The 24,157-nt window shown below is 57.8% G+C and overlaps 3 protein-coding genes across 8 annotated transcripts in view; all 3 read right to left on the bottom strand.

The window, feature by feature from the left end:
- Positions 1 to 67: 67 nt before the first annotated feature.
- Positions 68 to 2,769, bottom strand: LOC306806833 (uncharacterized protein). Its single transcript, XM_079315907.1, has 6 exons — positions 2,336 to 2,769; positions 1,794 to 1,845; positions 1,373 to 1,560; positions 1,132 to 1,290; positions 904 to 1,014; positions 68 to 235 (listed from the first exon to the last, which is right to left on the bottom strand). Exons 1-6 carry the CDS (start codon positions 2,657 to 2,659, stop codon positions 122 to 124), a joined length of 948 nt encoding a protein of 315 aa, XP_079172033.1. The 5' UTR covers positions 2,660 to 2,769; the 3' UTR covers positions 68 to 121.
- A 51-nt stretch (positions 2,770 to 2,820) lies between these two features.
- MTSS2 (MTSS I-BAR domain containing 2) lies at positions 2,821 to 15,462 on the bottom strand. Of its 6 annotated transcripts, none has more exons than XM_079315901.1 (14): positions 15,256 to 15,462; positions 11,496 to 11,557; positions 11,316 to 11,389; positions 9,511 to 9,595; positions 9,259 to 9,350; positions 9,102 to 9,176; positions 8,242 to 8,399; positions 8,058 to 8,165; positions 7,884 to 7,981; positions 7,163 to 7,373; positions 6,374 to 6,448; positions 5,980 to 6,156; positions 5,720 to 5,888; positions 2,821 to 5,013 (listed from the first exon to the last, which is right to left on the bottom strand). In XM_079315901.1, the coding sequence occupies exons 1-14, from the start codon at positions 15,322 to 15,324 to the stop codon at positions 4,241 to 4,243; spliced, it is 2,226 nt and encodes a 741-aa protein (XP_079172027.1). In that variant the 5' UTR covers positions 15,325 to 15,462; the 3' UTR covers positions 2,821 to 4,240. The 6 variants fall into 6 exon arrangements, with proteins under 6 accessions (XP_079172027.1, XP_079172028.1, XP_079172029.1 ...); XM_079315902.1 differs by having other exon boundaries at positions 5,720 to 5,885; XM_079315903.1 differs by having other exon boundaries at positions 7,163 to 7,370.
- A 1,769-nt stretch (positions 15,463 to 17,231) lies between these two features.
- Positions 17,232 to 24,157, bottom strand: part of VAC14 (VAC14 component of PIKFYVE complex) — a 58,453-nt gene continuing 51,527 nt past the window's right edge. The window contains exons 15-19 of the mRNA XM_079315900.1: positions 23,090 to 23,264; positions 22,240 to 22,358; positions 21,347 to 21,426; positions 19,639 to 19,789; positions 17,232 to 18,107 (exon numbers count right to left, since the gene is read on the bottom strand). Of these exons, the coding sequence (XP_079172026.1) occupies positions 17,945 to 18,107; positions 19,639 to 19,789; positions 21,347 to 21,426; positions 22,240 to 22,358; positions 23,090 to 23,264 (688 nt within the window). The 3' untranslated portion in view covers positions 17,232 to 17,944. The remainder of the gene's footprint in view (positions 18,108 to 19,638; positions 19,790 to 21,346; positions 21,427 to 22,239; positions 22,359 to 23,089; positions 23,265 to 24,157) is intronic.

Here is a 24,157-nt window from a genome sequence, read left to right as displayed (position 1 = left end):
CAAACCTGTGCATCCCTGTTTCTATTCCCCTGCCCCCCACCTCCCTAAATCACAGTCAGCCTGGAAATGGCAATTAATTCACTTTTATTAATTATTCAAGCCCAGAGGGCAGATGCTGCTCTCACCAGGGCAGCCTCTGCCCTCTCCAGTCGCAGAAGGTGCCGTTGCTGGTGGCTGAGAGCTGGGCCAGCAGCTGCAGGACCCCCTGCACGCTCTCCTCCAGTGTCACCGGGCCCTGTGGCACCCAAAGGCAAGGGAAAAAGTGAACCAAGGTTCTCCATCCCAGCACCCCCAATCCCACCCACTGTATGGTGGAGAGCCAGCTCCAGCTGGGTTGATTTGGGAGCAGCTGGAGATGCTCCAGCAGACAAGGAATGAGGCTTTGCACAAAACTGATTGTCCCTCATTTGAGTGCTGTAAGGATGGAGGTTAATTTTTTCATTTCTAATTAAAAAGTGACCCATTTGTCAGCCAGAGCAGGGTAAGGGATAGCTGAGTGCAGGACCGGGGTGCCCTCTGCTGACCATCAGGATGGGGAAGGAAATTAAAAATAGGGAAGATGGATGGTTTGGGGACAGAGCCTGGAATTGTCCCTTTGCTGTGGTGGCACAGCCACTGTGGGACCAAGGGACTGCAGGGATGTGGATGCCCAGGGAAGGGATGTCCATGGGCCATGGTCAAGGATGCCTCAGGAGGGAATGTTCATAGGAAAGGGATGTCCATGGGAAGAAATTACGTGGTGCCCAGGGGAAAGGATGTCTGTGGGAAGCAATGTTTCTAGGAAGGGATTTCTTTGTGAAAGGATGACCCTGGGAAGGGATGCTCCTGGGAAAGGATGCCCCCAGGAATGGGTGCCCATGGGACCTTGCTGAGCTGGGACTCCATGCACCTGGCATCACTCACCATCCCCGGTTCCAAGGGAGGTGTCACATGTCCAGGATCCACAGACACACAGAGGATCCCGCTGCTCCCGTACTCCAGGGCAAGGCACTTGGTGAGCATGTTCAGAGCAGCCTGGGGGGACAAATTCCCCTCTTTGCCATCATGATTTGGCAATGCCAGGACCAGTGGTGAGGACAATCCCAGAGGAGGTGACCCCGAAATTCCTCCCCCTCCTCCCAGTGGCAGTACCTTGCTGCAGCGGTAGCAGATGTCCTGCCTCTCCTCCCAAGCCTCTGCAACCTCGATGGAGCCCAGGATGCTGGAGATGTTGATGATGGCAGCTCTGCTGCAGCTCATCTCACGCTGCCCTTCAGCCTCAGCTGCCTTCTTCAGCAGGGGCAGGAAAGCCTGCAGGGGATGGAATCTCAGGCATCACCATCCTCTTCCTCCCTGCTCCCAGTGTTTGGGGCAGGGGTTGCTGTGTCCTCACCTGGCTTGTCTGCAGGGGCCCGATGGTGTTGGTGGTGTAGACGAGGCTCATGTTCTCTGCTGTCTCGGTGGCCAAGGTGCTGCGGCGTGTGGTGCTGGTGTTGTTAATCAGGAGGTTGAGGCCAGCACTTCCCACCTCCTCCCGCACCTTCCCAACTGCTGCCTTGATGCTGTTGGGGTCTGTCACATCTGCAAGGGGACAGGAGGGTTTGGGGACAGGCTGATGGCCACAACTCTGGCAAAATGCTGTAAGACATGGCAGGAGGCAACTCCCAGCTGCTGAGCATCCTCCTGGTCCCATCAGTGACCTGGATGAGCTAAGCCAAACCAAGGAACCACCTGCTTGGTGGCATTTCCTGGAGCCACCCACGGTTGCAATTAAATCCGGAGAAGCTTCATCCCTTTCCCGCCCCAGCACTTACCTAGAGGCAGGATCATGACGTTGGGAAAGCCCAAAGCCACCTCGTTGACAGCCTGAGTGAAGAAAGTGGGGTGAGGGGTCACGTGGGGAAGCTCACGGGGAGGGAGGCCCTGCACTGTGTTGGGGTGGGAAGAGGGTGGCCCCTCATGTCACAACTGACAGGTTACAACAAGATCCAGTGGGAGCAATTTGGGGCGAGTTGCTGCTTCTCTGCACCTGGCTGAGCCTGGCAGCTTCAAAGCTCCCAGCAGCAATGGCCCCAGCAACCCCCCTGCACTCCCCATCATGCACCTACCTGTGCCAAGAGAGGCAAAAAATAAAATACATACATTTTTAATACATACAAAGGTATTTTAAGTATTTAATACACATATGCATATTTTTGTTATATAAATATGTATATATACGCATGTATTTTTCCATGCCATTCATTGTGCAGGATGCTGGCACTCTGCCTCCCAATTCCAGGTGGGATTGTGGCATCCCCAGGCTCCCAAGCCAGAGCTGACTCCCTCCTGTCCCCCCACACCGGTGGCTCCCTACCTTGCCCTGGGGGTCCAGGCAAGCAGCAAAGATGTGCTGAGGTGGGCTGGGCAGCTCCAGCAAGCCCTTCAGCAGCCCCAGGCCCAGCCCCCCATCGCAGCCAGTCAGCAGGACACTGCCCACGCTGAGCCCCTCCATCCCCTCTGCTCTCCACAGCTGCTTTGGCAATCTCTGCCCAGCGAGGTTTGGCAATCGGCCTCGATAATCCGGGAGGTGGCAACGCTGCGGGTGCTGCTGGGATGGGTGGAGGTGGGGGGCACCGCCTGCACCCCCTCTTCTGGAGGGGATGGGGCAGCAGGATGTTCTTCTGCATCCCAGGGTCATCCATCACCTTGGCCACGGGTTTGCTGCATTCCTCCATACCCCAAAACACCCAACCCCTCAAGCCATGGGAACCCCAGAGGGGTGATGGTACCTTCCCACCTGTTCCCCATTATTGGGGTGGCCCCAGAGAACCAGAACATCCATAGGAGTCCAGGCAAGGCTATTAATTACAGTACAACCTTTATTAATACTGGAATCTTCACAGTGCATTCGTTACTTGTAGCAGTGACTATGGAAAACGGGGGAGGGGGGGGCAAGAGGGGAATTACCACGAGGAAAAAAAAAAATTAAAGAAAAGACGGAATGAAAGAAAGAGAAAGAAACGTGTCAGAGGGAGAGGAAGAGGGAGAGGGGAAGCGGCGGCAGAGGCGGGAACACGAGGGGGAAAAATAAATTAAAAAAAAAGAAAAGAATAAGGACCAAGTTAACAACAGCACCAGAAAAGTTACTTCAGTCGAAAGACAGGTCAGTTTTTTTTCTTTTCCAAAGAATTTTTGTTTTCTGTACAAAATAAGAGACTCCCCCCTCCCTCAAACCCAAACATTTGTCACTTGGCCTCAGCGGTTGTGGGCAGGAGAAGGGGGAAGGGGGAGAACTAAATTGTTATTCCTAAGGGGAGGGTGGAGGGGCTGCGACGCGACAGACAGCGGGCGGGGTCTATGTACAGCGGGGCCGGGGGGTTGTGCTTTCCTCCAGCCGCCGGCAGAAATCAGCTGCTTTGCCTGGGGGTCGGAGTCAAACCTCCTCTGCCTGGACCCGCCTCTGAGCCGACCCTGTACAGGGTCTGTGGGTGCTGAGGGACAGTGAGGGGGTTTGCAGGGGGTCCCAAGTGATCCTTGTGAGGGGAGGCAAAGTGGAGGCTCAGCATCCTCAGTCCCTGCACCCTGCTGTCCCCCCAAGACAGATGGGATTGCAGTGCCTCTACCCCCAGTCCCCTCACCCTCTCACATGTCCCCACTTCTTCTTCCTCCCCTGCACCCCCAGCCCATTGCTTCTGCCCCTTGGAATGAGGCTGAGCTGTGCTGGCCCCAGGCAGGCAGCTGGGGGGAATGGGGCCAGGGCTCCCCACTCCTGGTGCTCCTGGTGCTCCATGGCTGCCACAGCCCTGCTGGCACTGTCCTCTCCTGCTGCAGCTGCGCCCGGGGGAAAGAAAACAGGAGAGGGAAAGCCAGAGGGGAAAAGGAAAAGAGAAACAAAAGGAAAGAGGTGAAAAAAAGGAAAGGGAAAAGAGAGGAAAATAGAAGGGAGAAGAAAAAGAGTTGAAAAGAAAGGAAAAGAGGACAATAAGAGGAAAAGAGAAGAAAATTGGGAAAATGAAGAACATAAGAAAAGAGAAGAAAAAGTGACTAGAAGAACAAAAGAAAAAAGCAGAAAAAATAGGAAAGAGGAGAAAAGGAAAAAAAGAGGAGAAAGAGGGCCAAAGAGAGCAAGTGAAGGAGAGATATAGGGAGAGGGCAGGAGGAGACAGAGGGGCAGGAAGCAGGGGGCAGCAGGGAGGGACAGGGCAGCGGGTGCCGGCGGGTGGGGGCCCCCGGGGGTCCATTGGCCACGGCGGGCACGGCCCCGCTGGCCGGGGCATCATCACGATATCCGCGGGGCCGACCTGTCGTTGGTGACGGTCCTGCGCAGGCGCACCCCGCGCCGGATGGCCACCAGCATGTCTTCGGCCGGGGGGTCCATGGAGGCGGCGGGGGGCGGCGCGGGGGTCTCCTCGCTGGGGCCGGACCCCGTGAGTGCGGTGGGGAAGGGGAACTGGCCTTCCCCCAGGGCGTGGGCGCCGGCCACCAGCTCCCCAATCTTCTCCACCAAACTGTGCCGGTTGGCAGCCAGCTGCTGGTCCTCCTCTTCCTCAGCGGAGAGGTGCTGGCCGGCCCCGGGGTAGACAGAGATCTCCATGGCACCGCCACCCCAGGCGGTGTTGGGAAGGCTCAGCCGCTTGGGCGAAGCTTTGGCAAAATCCAGGGGGTTGGGAGAGGCATCGTCGGCATAGAAGACGCACTCTTCGCTGCCCACCCGCGTAGGGCCGGCGTAGCCAGGGGAGTCGGGCACTGTGGGGGTCTTCACGGGGACGATGGGGGGTCGGATGGGGATGGGGCCGGCGTTGGAGAGCGTGCGGCGCACCGAGGGCTTGGTGGAGGGCGTGCGGCGGATGGTGGCCACCCCGGGCGTGGTGCCGGCCGGGAGGTTGGTGCCGGTGGGCAGCCCGGCCGTGGAGGCAGGACGCTTGGTCTGGATCATCCGCCGGTAGTTCTGGGCGATGTTGCTGTTGCGTGGGATGGTGGAGGACTTGTCGAAATCGCTCTGGGGGTCACACTCCACGTCACCGTTCACCGAGTAGCAGTCGTAGTCGGAGCCTGGGGAGGGAGCAGTGTTGTCAGTGTGGCTGGAGGGGCAGTGGTAGCCAAGCCCAACCATGCCATCAAAGCCAGCCCCAGCCACCTCCATCTCAGCACAACAACCAAATTCAGCTGCCATGACTGTCACACAACACAACCACTGCTGTCCCAATCACTGCTGGCACAACATGCTCCCCATCAAACCCAAACATCGCCACTGGGGGGAAAACACAGCCACCTAAATCATCACACTGAAATCACAACGAAACCCAACTGTCATCACCACAGCCACCCCAACCACAGCCATCACAACATGATCACAGCCAATCTCCACTGTCACCACCACATGCTCATAACTGGCTCAGCCATCATTGTGCCAACATCATGACAGACATGGTTGATCTCCAACTAGGACTCTGTTGCCATCACGTACCATCTGCCACCTTCTCCACCTGTACTCAACCTCTGCACACAGACACATCACCACAAACCATAACCTGTTATGGCACTGCCTGGCACGACTGCACCCACTGAGTCCCAGCTAACACCCAAATAACCAGGAAAAGCTGCGGTTATTTATGGCACCCCACCAGCCCCTATGCAGTATGACCACAGCCCAATGCTAAGACACCCAGAGCCCACAAATGTGCCCCAGCACCACCAAAACTCCTCCTGTGCCCTTCCCCATTCTAAGTGCCATTTCAGGTGGTCACAGTGGCAGTACCTTGGGAAGGGATGGTGTCCTCAGAGCAGGAGGGGGTGGTGGTCTGCGTGCTGTAGCCACTGGAGTACTGCAGCGAGTCCCGGCTGCTCTTCTGGTGCTCCAAGCTCAGCCCACGGGTCAAGACCATGGCCAGGTCGCTGGCGGCAGGGGACACCTCCTCCCCATGCTGCTGAGGCAAGGGCACTGTCAGCACCCTGGTTCCTCCTTTTGGAGTCCCCAGGCGCCCCCCACCTCTGTGCCCTCCCAGCCACAGCCGGTACCTTGGCGGCAATTGTAGCCGGTGACATCCGGGGCCTGGGAGCATCCTCGGCAGCGATGGCCGGGTAGGCAGCAGCAGGAGAGCCCAGCTCGGCCTCCCGCAGGTGCTCCACACGGTCCTTGCGCCGCTGCAGCGTTGGGACCACCGGCTGGTCATAGGGGCTGGCCTTGGACCAGTCCTGCAACGGGCAAGGCATGCGGTTCATGCTGTGACACTGGGACCAGGAGTGCGGCAGGACGGGTCTCAAGCTGATGTTCCCCGTGTCAAGCCACAGGTGCTGCTCAGGATGCTCTGCCCCATGAAGGAAGGGAAGGGAGGGTCCAGGGGCTGAAACCCATGAAGCGAGGGGGGAACCACGAGTGAAATGCAACCCTGGTGGGAGGGCAAGGACTAACCGAGGTGGGGGAGCTGCACTCGCTAACTGACTGGCAGGTTTCGGATGCCTCTGAGGACGCCGAGCTGGAGGACTTCTGCTGTGCCGAGACGAGCCGAGAGCCGGAAGGTGAGAGAAGAGGCAGTTAGCAAGCAAAGCCAGAGCCATGACCCTGGTTAGAGCAGCACCCATAGCTCCCCTGGCTGAGCAAGCCCCTAGTCCTCCTCCCCTCTGGCAGCAGATGCAGGATGGTGAGCAGGATGCGACCTTGGCAGCGGGGTCAAGAACTGGGATGATGAACTGCCCCAACCCCTCCCCCTTCTCACCCCAAGCCGTGCAGAGCCAACAGGTATTTTGGGGAGTGGGGACCTTGCTGGGTTGGTCATGCTAGGTTAGCGTGGACAGGTGGAAATGGCAACTCCCTGCACATCCTTGGCACTGGGGATGGTGCAGCATGAAGGGGAAGCTTTGCTCATGCTGTCTGGTGGGTGACTGGCACAAACCGGGTATTATGGGGCTGCAATGACTGGGAAACACCCAGTCCTCCTGGCACAGGGAGAGGGATACCTGTGCCCCATCACTGGGGTTTTCTCTGCCATGTGGCCCAGGATGCCCCCAAGTATGGCAGGCACCCTCAATATTCCCAATATTTATTTTCTGTGATGCCAATACAGATGGAAATACTTCTGAGGGAGGGGGGTCTCATCACCTCTGCATTGGACCCTTGTGTTGCATCCAGCACCACCCACCCACTCTGTGGAAGAAGAAACTGAGGCATGGAGGTCGGCAGCATGGCCCACCCTCCCTGTACCTGGCTGGTGATGTCCGAGGGCATGGGGGAAGGCGGTTTGGAGTAAGCAGCATCCTGGGAGATGAAGCCGGAGTCGTGGGAGGAGACGCTGGAGAGGCGGGTGGCGGCGGCGGGGGGCTGCGCCAGGCTGCGGTAGCGATAGGTGGAACTGGGTGAGCAGGTCTGAGCCCCGCCGGGCCACGCCATGCCACCCTTGGCACTGCTAACGCTGCTGGGGGGGCGCCGGGGGCACGGGGACACGCCGGTGGGGAGGACAAAGGAAGGAAAAGAGAGTTTAAGACAGAGGTTTGGAGGTGGCAGGATGGCCAGCGCCCTGCCACACATCCCAGCGTGGGGGAAACTGAGGCATGTAGTCCTCCTGGGGGTGTCCCTTTGCCTCCTGGGGTGGCCCAGTGTCAGGGAACAGGCTGGGGACATGACAGAGGTGGGATGCTTGCCCCCAGACACCCATGCACAGCACACATCATCCCCAGACTATGGAGGAAAGGTCATGTGTTGGGCTCCCATCCTGCCCCACAGGTCCACCCGCCCTGCCCAGTGCACCATGACCATGATCAATTCCTCCATATTAATGGGAGTCATTTGCCCATACGGACATGAGAAGGTGGACATGCACCTTGTGAGCATCCCCAAAAGCTGTAAGCATCATTAACCCACAGAGGTTAACGAAGAGGGCTGGATTTCCTGGCTGTGGTTGGGTGTGGAGCCCACCTCACCATACCTGCACATGCTGGACTTGCGGGAGCTGGAGCTGCTGGGTGAGGACGGGGGCGTCTGGTAGGACCAGCTGTAGTCAGAGCCCTTCAGGTCCTTGATCACCTGCAGGAAGGAAGGGGTCTAAGTCCCCCCAAAGATGCTCCCTGGTTCCCTTGACCCTTGGCTCGCCCCTCCTGACCTGCTCACTGGCGGGGGGCAACTTGTGGGGCTCAGCAGTGAGCACCACCAGGTCCTCGATGATGCCCTGCAGGTGGGTGATCTCTCCCAGCATGGTGAGCTCCCCGTTCTGAAGACAGACAAGAGCATCAGCACCCACTGGGCAGAAAGAACAACCCCTGGCCCTCCCAGCCCCCAGCACTCACCACCACAGGCTGCAGGAAGGTGATGAAGGTGCAGAAGCGGCCCCTCTCCTCAATGAGGGCTTTGCGGACCGCCTGCTTCTCCGTCTCCTCCAGCAGCAGGTACATGTCATTGACGTCCTGCAGCGCATTGTCCAGCTGGGGCTGCAGGTCCCCCTTCCCTGGGAGATGGGGCACTGTCAGTGCTGGGCTCCCCTGACACCCTCCCCAATCTGCTGGTGGTGCCACTGCCAAGCCTTGGCCATTCCCCAGCTTGGGGATAATCACTCCAGCCTCACATTCCAGCAGATTCCATAGATCTCCCGTGTCCCTGGAATATCCAGGAGCACCCTCACCCCACAGCAGCCCTGGGCAGGGGGCTCCTCTGCCACCCCATCCCCATCCCTAGTACTTGGGACCAGAGGACCCCTTGGGCTGCCACATGGTGGGGCAGGCATTGCCTCAGGATATGGGGTGCAGGCTAAGCTAAGCTAAAAGCAAGGTGAGGGTGGGAACAGGGAGCGGATGGACGGACGGACAGACAGACAGAGGCTGGGGAGACTGGGAGGAGTAGATGAGGAAGCAGAGAGGGGGCCGGTGGTGGGGGGCAGCAGTTCACTTACCAAGTAGCTCTACAGGAAGGATGTGGAGGGGAGGGAAGAGAGAAGGAGACAGAGAAAACGTGTGAAAAGAGGCCGAGGGCTGGGGCGCATGCCCCGCCTCCCGCCACCCCCGGGGCCGTGCTGGCACCTCCCTTTCTACAGGGGGGCAGCAGGACCCCCCTAGTCCCCCCCGGTTGGCAGTGCCACAGCCAGGATACCGGCCCTGGCTGGGGGTGCTGCAGAGGGGCTGGTGGGGGCACCCCCCAGGAGACACCCTCTCACCTTTGCGAGCCTTTTTCTGGAGCTTGAGTGTGTCAGAGGACTTCTTCTTGATCTCATGGCGTGCTCGCTTGTACTCTGGGGATGCAGAAGTGCTGTCAGAGGGACCCTGCCCAGCAGCGCAGCCACCCTGCACAGATCCATCCTGTCCCCCCTGTACCTTTTGCATGGTCCTTGTCCAGCTGGTTGGCAGTTTTCTTCCAGTCCTCAATCCTGTCCTGCAAAGGGTTTATCAGGCTTTCCATGAGGGCACTGGAGCAGGGAAAGAGAAGCAGAGAGTGTGGGAGAGCCCCAGGGGGGAGCCATTCCCCCATTCCCTGCCCAGCCAACATCCAGCAACCCCTTCCTCAGCGAGGGATGAGCCTGGCCAGGCCGTCAGTTTGGAGGCAAAGCTGACCCTGGTCCTGCTTACTTGGTGAACTGGCGGAGCTTGGCCTCGATGCTGCGGTGCCGCATGCACATCCGGGTCAGCGCCGAGCCAATGTCCCTTGTGGCACCTGGTGGGGAGCACAGTGCTGCTGACAAGGGCCAGGGACACCCCCACACCAGTCCCAGCTCAGTTTGTACAGTGGGAGCAGGGTGGCTTGTGACAGGGATGATCAGCACTGGAATGCACTGGGCATTGGGGACACTTTAGGCAGGGGGTGGTTTGTTTTTTAACACGATAAATCCACAAAATAAATCATAATCCACTAACTAATACATGAAACACTAAATATGTCTTCTGGAGGCTTTGAAATTAGAACCCACTCCCATTTTTCCTGGTTTGTTTTAAATTTGGCACTGAGGGGCCAGGGGAGGGAAGGGATGAGGTACCCTAGCTCAGTTCCAGGCAGTCAGCTCTGTATAACATCTCCAGGCACAATCCAGAGTGGATAAAAAGGGAGTCCAAACTCCTCGGGGGGGATATTTGCCAGTAGCAAATAGCAGGAGCATTCTTTTTAGCTGAAACCGTTGTTAACTCTGAAGCCTAAGGACGGCCACATGGTGGCAGTGCTGCTGGCAAATCCCAGGGAAAATGGCAATCAAAAATCCTTGGGTGCAAACTAAGGAGTGACATTCAGCCTTTCTCTCCCCTAAAAAAGCCTCCAAAAACACCTCCCACCCTTTTGCAGGAGTTTAGGATGCCCCTCAGTCCCCCAGTGCTATGGAAATAGGGGAATCCATGGGCCAGAGCCTTCTCCTCCACTGGGGTAGTCTCCTAATCCAGCTCCTAATGCTCTTATCCCAGCTCCTGCTGCTTCTAATCCGATTCTCATGCACTGTGTGCAAGGCAGCAGCCACCCCCCACCCAGTGCCTCAGTTTCCCCGTGCTGTTCTGCCTCCCACCCTCCCAAAAAGCTCTGCAGGTAAAGCAGCACTACAGTGTGACACTAAACCCTGTGCTGCTTGTCCCCAGCTGTCCCCAGCATTGCCCCTGTGCCTCCTCCTTGCTTTGGCTGCCCAGGCTGGCATGGAGCTGGGGGAGCCCTAATCCCCCTGGTGCAGTGGGCTAGTGGGTTTGGAGGCAAAGCTGATCCTGGCTCAAGCTGCTGCCTCCACCTCCTCCTCCTCCTCCTCACGCGTGGCTCCAGATGGCCTGGATGCCGCCAGTCTGCAAACCAGCCCGGGACCATCTGCTTGGCAGAAGCCAAGCGGTGGGAAGTGGCTCCTCGTTGCCAGCAGGCACCTGGAGAGGGTCCGGGGATCCTTCCCCCTCACCCCCCAACAGTATGGGGGACCCCACATGCAGCCTGGGCTCTTCAGTCACCTCCCTAGTGAGTTGGGGTTTGTCCCCAAAACAGTCGTGCTTGGACTCCTGAATTTCCCTCTAGCTGATTCCCCTTCCTTGGAGACCCCTAGAGCAGCCAGGAACCCCCTGGAACTTTCCAAATGGGTGTCAGTGACAAGGAAGGTGGATTGTGCATCCCAGGGGGCAGAGATGGGTGCAGGAGACCATGGTGTGGGGCTGAGCCACCCTGAATGTCCCATGGGTGGTAAGAGCAGCACCCACATGGGTGCCCATCTCCCTCCCCCTCCCCACTCCAATGTGGCTTTCCAGGGGATGCTCCACCTTGGTGTGGGAACAGGTTGGACATCTCTCCGTGGATGGTGAAGCTGCTGCTTGAAGTCCAGCCCAGAAACGTGGGCAGGGGACATCCCACAGGGAGCACTCACCACCTGTCCCCCTGCCCAGGTAAGCCTGGGGATACCCACCCCTAGGAGAGAGGACCCTACCTCGGGTGTTGGTGGCCATGTCAGCCACTTTCTGGAAGGCATCCAGGAAGGCAACTGCGGCCAGCACCGTGGTCCTGAGGCAGAGAGAGCGAGGGGGGAGCTCAGTGGGTGCAGGACACACTGGGATGTGCCAGTGAGGAGAGGGGTCCCCCATGTCCCACCCCCCCTTTGGTCACTCACCTGAGCTGGGAGTGCAGCTTGGTGGCCTTTGAGTTGAAATCCTCCCATATGGGGTAGGAGCTCTGCAAGGACAAGGGTGATGGTGAGACAGGGCCCCTCACTCCCTGCAATGCTTCCCCAGTCAGGGCAGGTCCCCTCTTCACTGGTGCAGAGAGACAGGGCAGCTCAACAGCTTCTCTGATGGCTAATAAAGGCTGAGCACAACTCTTTTCCCTCCTGTTTTTCTCCCTTTCCAGTCTGGCCACACAAACTTATAGACCATGGAGAACACAGGATTTTGAGTGATCTTTTCCTTGTGAGGGTCAAGGGAAGTTATAGGTTTGGAAATTTGAGGGCATGAAATGAAAAATCTTTAAGACTCTGGCCAGCAGTAGAGGAGACACTCCCAGCACCTGCAGCTTCCCCCCAAAGCACTGATGGCCAAACCCACCATCATGGACAGCTCAGGTCCCACAGATGGGAGCCCCAGTCCTCACCTCCCCTGAGCCCAAGGACTTACAGGGCAGGAGGGGAGGTTGGGGTCCCAAAAGCCCTGAGTGGGGCAGTTGTGTGGGAACAGAGACAGGGTACAGCTGCTTGGGAGGCCACCCCAGTGCTGCCCCAATGGGGCCACTCTGGTGCCATCTGTGTAATACCAGTCCCACTGCCCTTGTGCCAGGGCTGTCCTGGTGCAACCATTCCAGTGAAGTCACCCCAGAGTTCCAGTTCCAGTGCCACCATCCCAGGGCTGTGCTGCTGCCACCATCCCAGCGAGGCCATCCCAGTGCCACTGTTTCAGCAAGGCTATCTTGGTGCTGTCCCAGAGAAGCCAGTCCCAGCAGACCATGCCATTACAGTAGGAGTCTCTCAGTGGTGCCAGCTGCAGTGCCATCCCAGCAAGGCCATCCTGGTGCCATCACAACAAGGCTGATCCTGATCCACCGTACAGTGAGGCTATCCCAGTGTCACCATCCCAGCAAGGCCAGCCCATGTTGTCCTGGTGAGGTTAATCCTGGTGCTGTCTTGACAAGGCCATCCCAGTGCCAGCCTTGCAAGGCCAGTATCGGTGCCATCATTCCAGTGAAGCTAACCAGGTGCCACCATCCTGACACGGCTATTCCAATGCTGTTCCAGTGAAGCTGGTCCCAGTGCTACTATCCCAGCAAAGCCATCCCAGCAGGGCCAGTCCTGGTGTTACCATCCTGGTGAAGCCATGCCAGTGCTGCTAACCTAGCAAGGTCAGTCCTGGTCCTGTTGTCCCAATGACAAAACCCTGGTGCTGTCCTGGTGTGGCCATCCAGTGGCAGTGACAGGTGTCTGTAAACTCCCCTAGGACAGCCACCAGCCTGGGACGTGTACATCACCACACCCTCATGAGCACTTTGCCTTGGGGCAGCTTTGGGGATAAGGTTTGCACTGAGGGGGCAAGAGACCAGCCCAGCATTTTTTGGGGGGAACTATGAAAGCCCCTATTTCCTCATGAATCAATAAAGAAAGGGTTTGAGGGTGCCACTCCAAACACCATTTGTGGCAGTGACCCCCAGGTTGTGAGTCCCAGGGATTCTCATTGCCAGAGGGCTAAGCCACCATTCCTGGGCCATTGTCCCTGGGCCACCTTCCTTGGCCACCCTGGGCAGGGCAAGTGAGGTTCCCCCGTAGAAGGGATCAGGTTGTGATGCCCCCAAACCCTGTGATGCGAGGCATGATGAGGATGGGGAAGAGGACAACGGGGACAAGGACATGCCAAGGTCACTCAGGGACACCGAGCACATGAAGAAAGGCAACAGGAAAGAAGCCAGCTTAGGGACTGTCACTAACAAACAAATTCTCCCCACCACAGGCCAAGGGGTGCTGAAAAAGTCATCCACCACCAAAATAAGGTACCTTTTCCCTGTGGCCAGCACAGGGATCCCAGCCATAGGACAATAAGCACATCACTGCCCTTCAATGCCGGCAGCTCTTCAAGCAGAGAATTACTGTGCCCTAGTGCCCGTGCCAGGACACCCACGTGGCTGGGAGATGGGGACAGCACACCCTCAGGTGCCACTGGCACTCAGCTGGGGCTGTGCAGGGCATGAGCTGAGCCCTAGCTCTAGTGTGGTGGAGTTTTCCTTCCTTTTCATAATTTTTCTTTCATCTTTTCCACCTTCAAATGGCATGAAACTGAATCCAGCCCAGTCTCCTCAGGTGAGGGGTTCCCAGTCCCACTGCATCTGGATGGTGCTGAGCATGTCACTGGGAGGTCACAGCTCTGGGCTGGCTTATCCCCTCTGAAGCCTTAGCTGGGGAATGGGGAAACTGAGGTAGGGGCTGCCCCCACGTTCTCCCTGGAAGTGTAGAGCTCAATCGGGCTGCCTGGAGAGGGTGGCTGGGGTGAAGGCATTTGGGGGAGGGAGCTGATCACCCCAGCACCTGTTTCCCACCAGCCCTGGATCCCACTGCTCTGGGGAGAGTTGGGATTTTCTCCCTGGAGATTTTCTCCCAGCCCTGAGCCAGAGTCCGGCTGCAAAGCCACCACTGCCCCTTGAAGGGGTTAATCTCCTTCCCAGCAAGGCTTTTATTTTTTTTTTATCCCCCCCATCCCCTGCTTTGGCAATGACAGCATTGTCTGGACGGGTCTGCAGCATGAAGAGAGGAAGAGGAGGAGGAGGAAGAGAGCTTTTGCCTCCCAAAAATGACTAGGGTTAAACCCCAGTGCTGGAGTGGGCTGTGGGAATTTTAGACCCCAGAGATGAAGAAATATGGCTGGTCCCTTCCTCCTCACTCAGCCCCTAGTCAGAAATGCCCCTCAGCATTTTTAATTTTTTTTTTTTTTAATGAAAACAAACAAACAAAAAGGTTTTTTTAAACATGACCCCATCCTGCTCCCAGGGAGGGTGGAGGCAATATCCTCTTCCCGGGTTAGGAAACGGGATCAAGGAGCTGGGGGACCTTTTTGTTCTATTGGTGTCAACCCCACAGAGTCCGGCAGAAATCCAGGCTGGTCATGGGGCAGGGACAACAAGATGCCTGAAATGGGTGGCAGTGCCCGGTGTGGGGCCAGTGGTACCCGGCGAGGGGCAGTGATGCCTGGTCTGTGTCACCCGAAAAGGGGCTCTGGCACCTGGGGATGGATACAGGGCTGATACGGAGCTAGGATTTCCAGTAGGGGCTCCACTGCCCAAAGCAGGGCCCCGATGCACATTATGGGGTTGATGTGGGGCTCTGGCACCCAGTGCCACGCTCTGACACTCAATGTCAGACCTTGTTGCCCGACATGGTGCTCTGATACCCAGTGAAGGGTAACAAGGCAGATACAGGGCTGCAGCATCCAGATCGGGGTTCTGACAGCCAGTGACAGATCTGGGGATGATGTGGGGCTGCAATCCCCAGGATGGAGCTCCAATATCCAACGGTGGATATAGAGATGATGGGGGGCTGCAATCCCCAGGATGGAGCTCCAATATCCAATGGTGGTTATAGAGATGATGGGGGGGTGCGATCTCCAGGGCTGCGATGCCCAGTGAGGGGTTGATGTGGGGCTCTGGTAACCCTAGACAGCTCCGACAGCCAACGTGGGACCCCCACACTCGCTGTGGGGCTGATGCTCGGGCTCCGATACCCGATGCGGGGCTCCAATCTCCCTCTCGCGGCTGGGCAGCACCGCCTCGGTATCCAGCGAGGGACCGGCACCGGCGGCGGCAGCGCGGAGGCTGCCTGGGGAAGCCGGGTGATGGGGGGATGGTGCGGGGGGAGCGGTGTCACGACAGCAAAACCGGGGTGCGGAGGAGGGATCCCCTACCTTCATATCGTTGATGATGGCTTGGAAGAGGCCGCCGAGGGCTCCGCACTCCTTCTCCGCCGTCTCCATCGCGGCGCTGCGGCAGCCCGGGGCGGGCGGCGCCGCCGGGGGAGGCCGCGGCGGCGGGCCAGGCTCAGCGGCGGCGGGGGGCGGGCGGCGCCCGGGCGGCGGCGGCGGCGGCGGGGGGGGCACAGCGGCGGAGCAGCGGCGGAGCCGGGCGGGGCATCGCCCCCCTGCCTCCTCGCTTCCCTCCCTCCCTCCCTCCCTCGCTGTGGCCGTGCGCGGTGCTCGCGGACCCGCCGCCCCCTGGCAGCAGCGCGGAGCGGGGCGCGGAGCGGAGCGGGGCGCGGGGAGCTCCGGCCCGGGGCGGTGGCGGGGGCGGGGCGGGGCGGGCGCTGCGCGGCACATGCGCCGCCCGCCGCGGGGCCGGGGGCTGCGGGTCGAGGGGGGATGCTCCGGGAGCCGCTGCGGGCAACCCGGAGGGCGCGCAGGGATGACGGAGCGGGTGGCAGCCCCGGTGCTTCTCGGGGATGCTCTTGCGGGAGGTCGGGGAGCAACACCGGGTGCCCCAGGACTACAGCGGAGGGAGACCTCGAGGGACGCCTGGAGATGTGGCACTGGTGGGGGCAGCACTGGGGTTTGCTCCCGTGGCGGGGTAGGAACCCCCAGGGATTATCTTGAGTTGCTGGGTGAGGAGCAGGAGAATCCCAGGGAGTATGTGAGGACACTGCACTTGGAGATGCCATGGGATGCCCGCGGGCAGTCCCAGACCTCTAGAGGCGCCGGCCGGGGGGATGCTGCTTCTCCCCAAAGGGTGTTTGACCCCGACTGCCTTCCTGACCCTCCAAGATATGCTGGAGGGTGAAGTCCTTCTGCACAACAGCTCTGAAATGTGTCCGTGCACTCGATTATCATGGAGCCATGGGAAATGCATGGCCTGCCAGCAGACAAGCCCTTCCCACAGCCATCCCGAGGCCCCAGCCAGGGATCTGGGGGTGCCAGGCTGAGCCCCGACAAACCTCCCTACCCCTTGCAGTGCAGTGACACTCAGCTGGGGCAAGGGTTTCAGCCCGTGCCATCTATTCCCCCTCCTCCCAGAAAAGTAGTCTTGATCCCATGCTGATGATGCCCACACTGCTCTGGACGGCATTGGTCAAGAACCACCCATAAGGAAACAATTATGGCTGAGCACTGCAGCAGCCGGCTGGAATTTCTCTCCATAAACCCAGTCCCTCAGTGTGGAAAGAGGCTGCTCAGCAGCAATGAGCTCAGCAGGAGTGAGGCAGAGCTGGTTCTGGCTCGCACTGACAATAACCCAGGGGTCCAGCAACAGGTACCCCCCAGAACCCTGAGAAACCTGCCGGCTTGAGAAGCCACTGCTCGCACATCCTGGAGAGCTGGCTGTTAAAATTAACCTGCCGTGACTGGGTCTGGAAAGCCCTTTCCCGGGAATGACAGGAATGTCTTTATCCTGGCCAAAGCAGCGCCGGTATGGGGCTGTTTGGGGAAACCACTGCCAGAGACAGTCTTCCCTGTAAACAGGCCAGAAGCCATAAAATCTCCACAAATTCCTCCAACCCCCCTTTTCCTGGGATCAAGCAAGAGCCTGAAACATGCAGGGGATGCAACGGTGTCCCCCCAAACCGCAGCAGCCTGGCACATGCCAGGGTCCCTCACGTGCCACAGCATGGGATGAAGGCAACACCGACGCCTGCTCAGGGCCAGGAAAATGCCTGTCACTGTGCTGCGGTTTCGTGACCATGGCCTGGAAGAATTTCAGTGGTGTTTTTTTTCCTGCTGAGAAGAAGAGCAGGCGGAGAAGTCCTGCTTGCTGGCAAGGCAACGTGGCAGGGCTGGGCCAGCCTGGGGCATAGGGTCAAGCAAGACACTCCATGCCATCCCCTGCCCTGGCTGGATTTTCGGCTCCACTTGGGAACAAAACTATGATGGGAAGCCCAACAACAAGAAATGGGCTGGTCTGCATTGCTTGTTTATTTTATCATGGGGAGCTTAATGCAGGAACAAGGAATGGAGTCTGGGGTTAGGTTCACTGCTCCCTGTGTCCCCCGGTACCAGCTGGGAGCTGAAGCTGTGCAGTTGTCCCTGTCAAGAGCTGGGGACTCAGAGAGGATATGTGAACGCAGGGAGGGGGGTCGAGTGTCAGGCACCGGAATGTGTCCCCAAGTGAGATGCCACTGGCCACCTCCAGCAGGGCCTCGGAACCAGAGGGTGGAAGTCAGGATGGTGAAAGGTGGCTGGCAGCCCTGCGTGCTTGTTTTCCAGGGCGGAAGGCCAGGGGTTGCTCCCGTCTTCCCTTCCCCTCCTCCGGTGCTGCTGGCAGCACGCTGGGCGCTCAGCTGACAGTCACGGGGAAGGCATTAGCAAAGCAAAGGGGAGTTTCCTCGTCCCATTGCAAGAGAAGACGAGGTGTTTTACCCTGGTCCTCTCCTTGGGCAACCCTTTCCCATATCCCCCCAGCACCCACAAGAGAAGCTGGGCACAGCCTGAGGATCTCCCCTCATCCAAATGCACGGTTAGAAGGGAAAACCAGTTCTGTGTTGAGTGCTTGCCCATCTCCACTAAACCCACCAGATCCTCCGGTGGCCAGCAAGCGGTGTGCCTGTTCCCTGGTCCGTGTCCCTGGTCCCTGCCCAGTAACTGTGCACACCCACAGCGGCCGCAGGGGTGCTCAGAGGACCACCCGCCGGTCCAGCTGCTCTGCCCGCCCGGCTCGCTGGTGTCTTGCTTCCAGGTGCTTGTTTTGGACCTTCTCAAAGTGCTGCAGCAGCTCTGTGTAATCAATGTTGGAGGCTGCTGTTCTTTTGAAGCTGGTGCTGGGCTTGGTGTTATCCCTGCAGGATGGGAAAAAGAGAGTGAGAGCGAGAAGAGGAAGGGGATGTTTGGTACTGTGAGCATCCAGCACTGGCAGCACCAAAAGTTTATCCTGAAGAAGCTGAACTCAGCAAATCCTAGTCTTGCTGGTGCCTCATAAAATACCCCCAAAGACGTATTTTTTTCCTCCAAAGGTGTGAGATAGAGCCCAAGAGGTCCTGGGACAAGAAGGCGATAAGGGACATCTGCATCTTGGCCCACATGGGAAGTTTAATTCCTCTGACACATATTCCCCTATATCCCAACCAATTGCAATCAAAAGCAGTGAGATAAAGATGTCAGGGCCATGTGCCTCAGTTTCCATGTCTATTTTTTTTAGCAAGCAAAAAACATCCGGTGGCAGCAGGGACAGTCCCCAGGGATGAGCACGCATGGCTGGAGCCTCCAAATGCAGGCTCTCTACGGTTCCAGTCACGGATACTCCTCCCTATGCTGTCCTGCTGTCCCCATGCAAGGAAGGAGGAGACACCAGCCACGGGATGCCCGCAGGAAGATGTCAGGCAGCTCTGGTGGCCCTGGTATGTCCCTGGGGAGGGGGCAGCTGGGACTGGCCGGTTATGAAAGCCGGCTTCGGTGTTTGAAGGAATGTAGGTCAGAGTTAATCAGATGCTCAGGCCGTCTGACAGCTTGAAAAACCCCCACTGCCAGGGTTAGTGGGGAGAAAAAAGGAGAGGGAAGCACATGCAGCCCCCTCTCCGCCCCCCCAATTAAATATCAGTGCTGGGTTATGGGTAGGAGCTCAGCGCCGGAGGCCATGAGGGATAAAAGCCATCCCAGGGAAGCAGTTAAAAGCCAAGGAGTGACAACAGCGGCGGGGGGTTAATTCAGAAACCTGCCCATCTTGGGAGCTTTTTGTTCCCAGGGCTGCACCAAGGCAGAGCCAGCTTTATCATCGAGCCCCCCCCATTACTCATTATCCAAGGATTGAAAAGCAAATCCCACTGGCAGCACCCCTGGGCGGGGAGCACGAGGATCTCAGCTGGTCCCCAGGGAGATGCCGCCCTTGCACATTTCACTGATCCCCGAAGGCCAGGAGTGGGAATGGAGCAGCTATCCAGAAGCATTAGCAGAGTGCCAGGCTCCTTTTGGGTGCTGTGAAGGCTGTCCAGGCTGCAGGGGGGATGCTTTGGGAGCCCCCCCCCCCCCCCCCCCAGCTGCTGGAGTCTTTCTCCATAAACCTCCTTCCCAGCTCTGCTCGTTTCCATAGCGACCCCACAAGTGAAATTTTCCATCCTGGATGCCAAATGCCTGTGGATGAGGCACAGCCCTCCCAGGGTTACCAAATATAGACACAAAAAACCCCCTGAGCCAACACTCCCGGCCATGGGGACAAGGAGCAGCCACGGCCGCAGCAGAGCTGGGGGGTGAAAGGCAGAGCACGGGGCTGAGCCCGGGATCGGGGCTGAGCCTGGAATGGCAGGGATGCTCAGCTGTGGGGGAACAGCTGATCCAGCCCCGATGCTGATGCTGGCCCGTCCCCCCAGCACTTACGTGGTCTGCATGAGCTCTGGGTTGGGCACGCACTGGAGGCGGTGGGAGAGCAGCTGGAAGGCGCTGCTCTGGGGCAGCAGCATCAGCAGGCCATAGAGTGCCTTGATCAGGTAGGGGTTGTTCTTCACATCCAGCAGCTGCAGGCGGAGATCTGGAAGAGGAGAGAAGAGGATGGGAAGGCAGGGAAAATGCATTTTATTTCCAGCTGCAATAGCAGGTTTCTCCCACCCCCTGATAGTCCTGGAGAGGCTCTAAGCCTCTGCCAGCCAACCCAAGGGGCACTTGATGGCACCCTTCTCCTCTCTCATTAACCTATCCATCTTGTTGTCCCACACTGTCCAGAAGACCCTCTGCTTGACACAGCTCCCTGGGTGCAACTGGCTCCCTGGTCTGCCACTCCTGATACCACTCACCCCGGGGGCTGTCCATGCTGTCTGCCTGAGAACACACATGCAACACGGGATTGCTCCTCAGCTTCTGCAGATCTAGCAGAAATACCCACCCCGGTGCATCACATCCAGAGGGCTGGATGACACCCTCCTGGACACTCTGGAGCAGAGGAAATCCCCTCCACTTGGTTCTGAGGGTTACATGTGATGGGCCTCAATTCTGCCCAGTAGAGAAAAAACCACCATCTGGCTCCATCCCTTGCTGGGCTCACAGCAAAAGAGTCTTCTGGAGCTCTAAATACAACTGAAGAGGCTGTCCAGGGGATGGGGTAAGGTCTGTGTCTCAGTATCTCACCTCCTGGTTGTCACTTGTACCTCTGGTATCTCTCAGTGAAGGGACCCAACACCAGGGATGCCACTTTATGGGGGACACATCTGTCCCCCACCCTGAGATGTGTGGACTCAGGTGAATAGGCTGAGGAACTCTTAATTAATTTGGGGCATGAAAACCACCAGAGTCACGTGGGCGCCTCACACATTGGGACAGACATCCTGGGGATATAGGAAAGGGTCTACAGGAGGGAACATGACTGAGGGTCTCTTCTGCCCAGCTGCTCTAAAACTCTTCCCTTAAATATCCCCCAGTATCACTCTGGACCTATATAGGTACCCCAAAAAGTCCTTTCTGGGACATTTCTCAACAACCTCACTGCCCTGCTACACGTTGAATAAGAAGCCCGGGGGCAGCAAATCAGCATAATGAGAAATACCCCTACAGCCACAGGTCACCCTGCCACATCCCCTGCCACCATCCTGGCTCCCAGTGTCACACCCCTGAGCCCCTGGTCAAGCACTGCTGCATTACCCAATGGGGGACCCAAATTGCTGGGGGCTGGAGAAAACATCACCTAGTTTTTTTAGGGGTTTATTCTTAATTTCAAGATAAAAAACCACCTTTTTTCTTGCTAAGGGTCCCAGCAGCACCCACAATGCCACTCCACGCATCTGAGGATGGACTGACACCTTCCTCCTGCAGCCCTGGAGATGCTCAGTGTGACCCAGGCCCCACCATCCCTTCCCCCATCCCTTCTGCAGGATGCCAGTGCTGCTCGCTCCCTTAACCTATATCTGGGGGCAGCGCTGCCCCCCCGTGCTGCCAGCGTGCCCTTTTCCCGGCGGGCAGCTCCAGTGCTGGGCAAACCTCCCGGCAAGAAGTCTCATAACTTCTGCTCTATTTATTCGTGCGGCCGCTGCCGCCCGCGATGGAGGCGCGGGGAGGGGGAGCACCGCCCCTTCCCCACCCGGCCCTTCCTCCTTACATGTGAATATGGGGCACTCGATGAGCTGCACCAGCTTGTCCACCTCGGTGAGGAAATCCACGGTGACCTCCAGATCCCCGCTGGATGTGGCTGTCAAGGATGTTACTGTGGAAAAAGGTGGCCGGGCAGCAGCAGATGGCTCGGGCGGGTGATGCCCCGTGCGGACCGCAGCTTTGCCAAAGCCTCCCTGCATCCACAGCTCCTGTGGGATGACACTGGGCAGGGAAGAGGCAGGGCTTTGCATGCAGACAGGGCTGAAAGGTCTGCAGGGTGGCCAGGGGATGATGGAGGGAGACTGATGAGCAAGCAGGTATAGGGGGAGAGGCAGGCTGCCCAAAAATCTGAGCGCAAGCAGGATGAGTGTTCAAGGGAGGACGCTGCCTTTACCCTCCTGGCCCACAGGGATAGTGTATCTCCCAGAAGGAAAGCCAGTGTGCACTGGGAAGGGAAGTTGAGCGTGTTATTGAGCTTCTTCATTTGGAAAACTACTCAGGGAGGCATGGGGTTTGCTGGCACATGAAAATAATCACTCTGCTGCAGGCAGATGGTGAGCTCACCGGGGATTGTGCCATGCTGGGCACTGCCTGCTCCTCACCAGGCCAGGAGGCCAAAGCCTTCATCTTCCTGGAAGGAAGAGGATGTTGAGGAGCCTCCCCTCCAGGGCAGGGAAAGGTCAAAGCTCAGTCAGTGCACGCCTTCCTCTCTTTTCACCACAAAAAAAGGGATGACACCAGGGGAAGGGAGTTGGCACACACCCAGAACAGGCTGCCCTGCCCTGGTAATGATGGGCTGCAGGCAGGAGGCTGGGCTGGCCTGCAGGGTGACCTTGGTTACCACAGAGGGACTAAGAGCCAGCTCAGGCCCCACCCTGTCAGAAAATCCCCAAAGGATACAATTTCTGGATGAGGTCGTAGGCATGCTTATAGTTCTGGGTAAGGAAGCAGAGGGACACAGTTGTCACAGGATTGTGACACCAGGACCGGTACAGGCAGCAGAAGAGGTTACGGCTTTCCTGGGGAAAGAGAGAACCATTGGGGTTTGGTCACCACTGGGAGCACAGACATGGCACGGAAAGCCCCAGGTGCCCAACACCAACCCGCCCGATGGCAAGTGCCACCAAAACACAAAGGGACATTTCTGGACCAACTAAGTCCACCTGGCAGTGGCAGGAACCTCAGCCTCAGGAGATGGAGACCAGGTGGGCTTCGGGGTGACAACATGACGAGGCGGCCCTAAGGGCTGCTGCATCCACCACCAGATGAGGGGCTGGAGGACAATGCTGTCCCACCCAGGGGGACACCCCTGCATCACTGGCTTTCAGCAGGAGAAAGAGGAGGAGAGATCTTCCTCCTTTCCTTCCTTAGATGTCACTGGTCCTAATGGCAGCTGCCCAGCAAATCCTATGGGCATGTTCCTGGGAGGGACAGTTGAAGGACTGTAGGACTCTCCTCCTGCTGTCACCTGTCCCATGGCCCATGGAGTGGCAGATGGAGGGAGGCAGCAGCTGCTTGAGGGCTCAGTAAACCCATTCCCATTCTAGGGAGAAAAGCAGGAATTGGGCACATCCTCCAAGCCCATCCTTGGCTCCTGAAGGGTGGATGAATACAGAAACTGCATGAGCTCCAATGCTGGGACCTACCAGGCAGGGTCTAAGCAGCAGCACACACTTCCAGGTGTCTGCCAGGTCCCCACCACCCCCATTATGTCCTCTCCAGATGCTAAGCCTGCTTCTGCTGCCCATACCGGGGTCTTCAGGTCCTTCAGTTGGTTTCTCAGCTGGAAGAGCTCGGAGGATGTCAGCAGGATGGTATTGAGGGTGTGGACCATGGTAGAGGCAAATTTGAGGTCTTCCTCCCTAAGCAGTATGTCTGCCATGGAGTGAAAGATGTTCTCTGCATTCAGAAGTAGACAAAGCTGCCTGTATATCACAGAGGAGAAAAACCAGGGGGAAGGATGGTTAATGAGCACAATCAAGATTCTGATGTGAGCCTACTTCTCCAGAGATGCTGTGGGGCAATTACAGGATGCAGCTATTCACACCAGGACAAGAACAAAAAACCATAGGTGGGCTAAGACACACCCCTGGTCATATTGCTTTGGATGCCCCTAAAAATACTGCTTTGGGGCTTTGCTGGCACCCACTACTACAGCTTATGTCACATCAAGTCTTTCTATGACCTCCCTCAGGAAGTTTCAGTGTCACTTTCCAGCCTGACCAGTGAGTGTGCAGAAGCATCACTGAAGATGGCATGTGATGGCCCAGTCAGACCAGTATCCCACTGACACTGGGGAACATCCCAGTGAGTGCAGCCAGTGGGGTGAAGCAATTCCTCCAGGCATTGTGCAACCCAGCAGCCCTGGAGCCAGAAGCTGCTCTTTGAACTCCTCCATGCTCCAGCTGCCATGAGATCCGGTGTTGAGTGGCTCCAGGGATCCAGCTGGTGAAGCTGGAAGATGTCTTTGCTCCACTGGATATCCTGCCAGCAGTGCTCTCCTCAAAACAGTGTAACCAGCACAGCAGCCCACGCTGATTGCCTGGCTGGGTCACAGCAGGAATGTCCTGCTTAACAAACCCTGAGGCATTCCCAAGATTTTCAACATTTTTTAGTAAAAAAAAAAAAAAAAAAAGCAAAACCACCCTCAGGTTTTTTTTTTTTTTTTTTCCCACATTTGTTTGGATTTGGGGATTTCCTGTTTTTCTCCAAGCTCTTGCCTTCCTGGGCAGTTTGTCTGAGGACACCTGAAATGCTGCCCAGTGCCAGCTCGGATGACATGGGGTTTGGAGAGACACAGGGAAGCCCACCTGGCTCC

Source organism: Erithacus rubecula (genome assembly GCF_903797595.1).
Source record: "Erithacus rubecula genome assembly, chromosome: 12".
Taxonomy (NCBI): domain Eukaryota; kingdom Metazoa; phylum Chordata; class Aves; order Passeriformes; family Muscicapidae; genus Erithacus; species Erithacus rubecula.
This window is presented reverse-complemented; position numbering and strand designations above follow the sequence as displayed.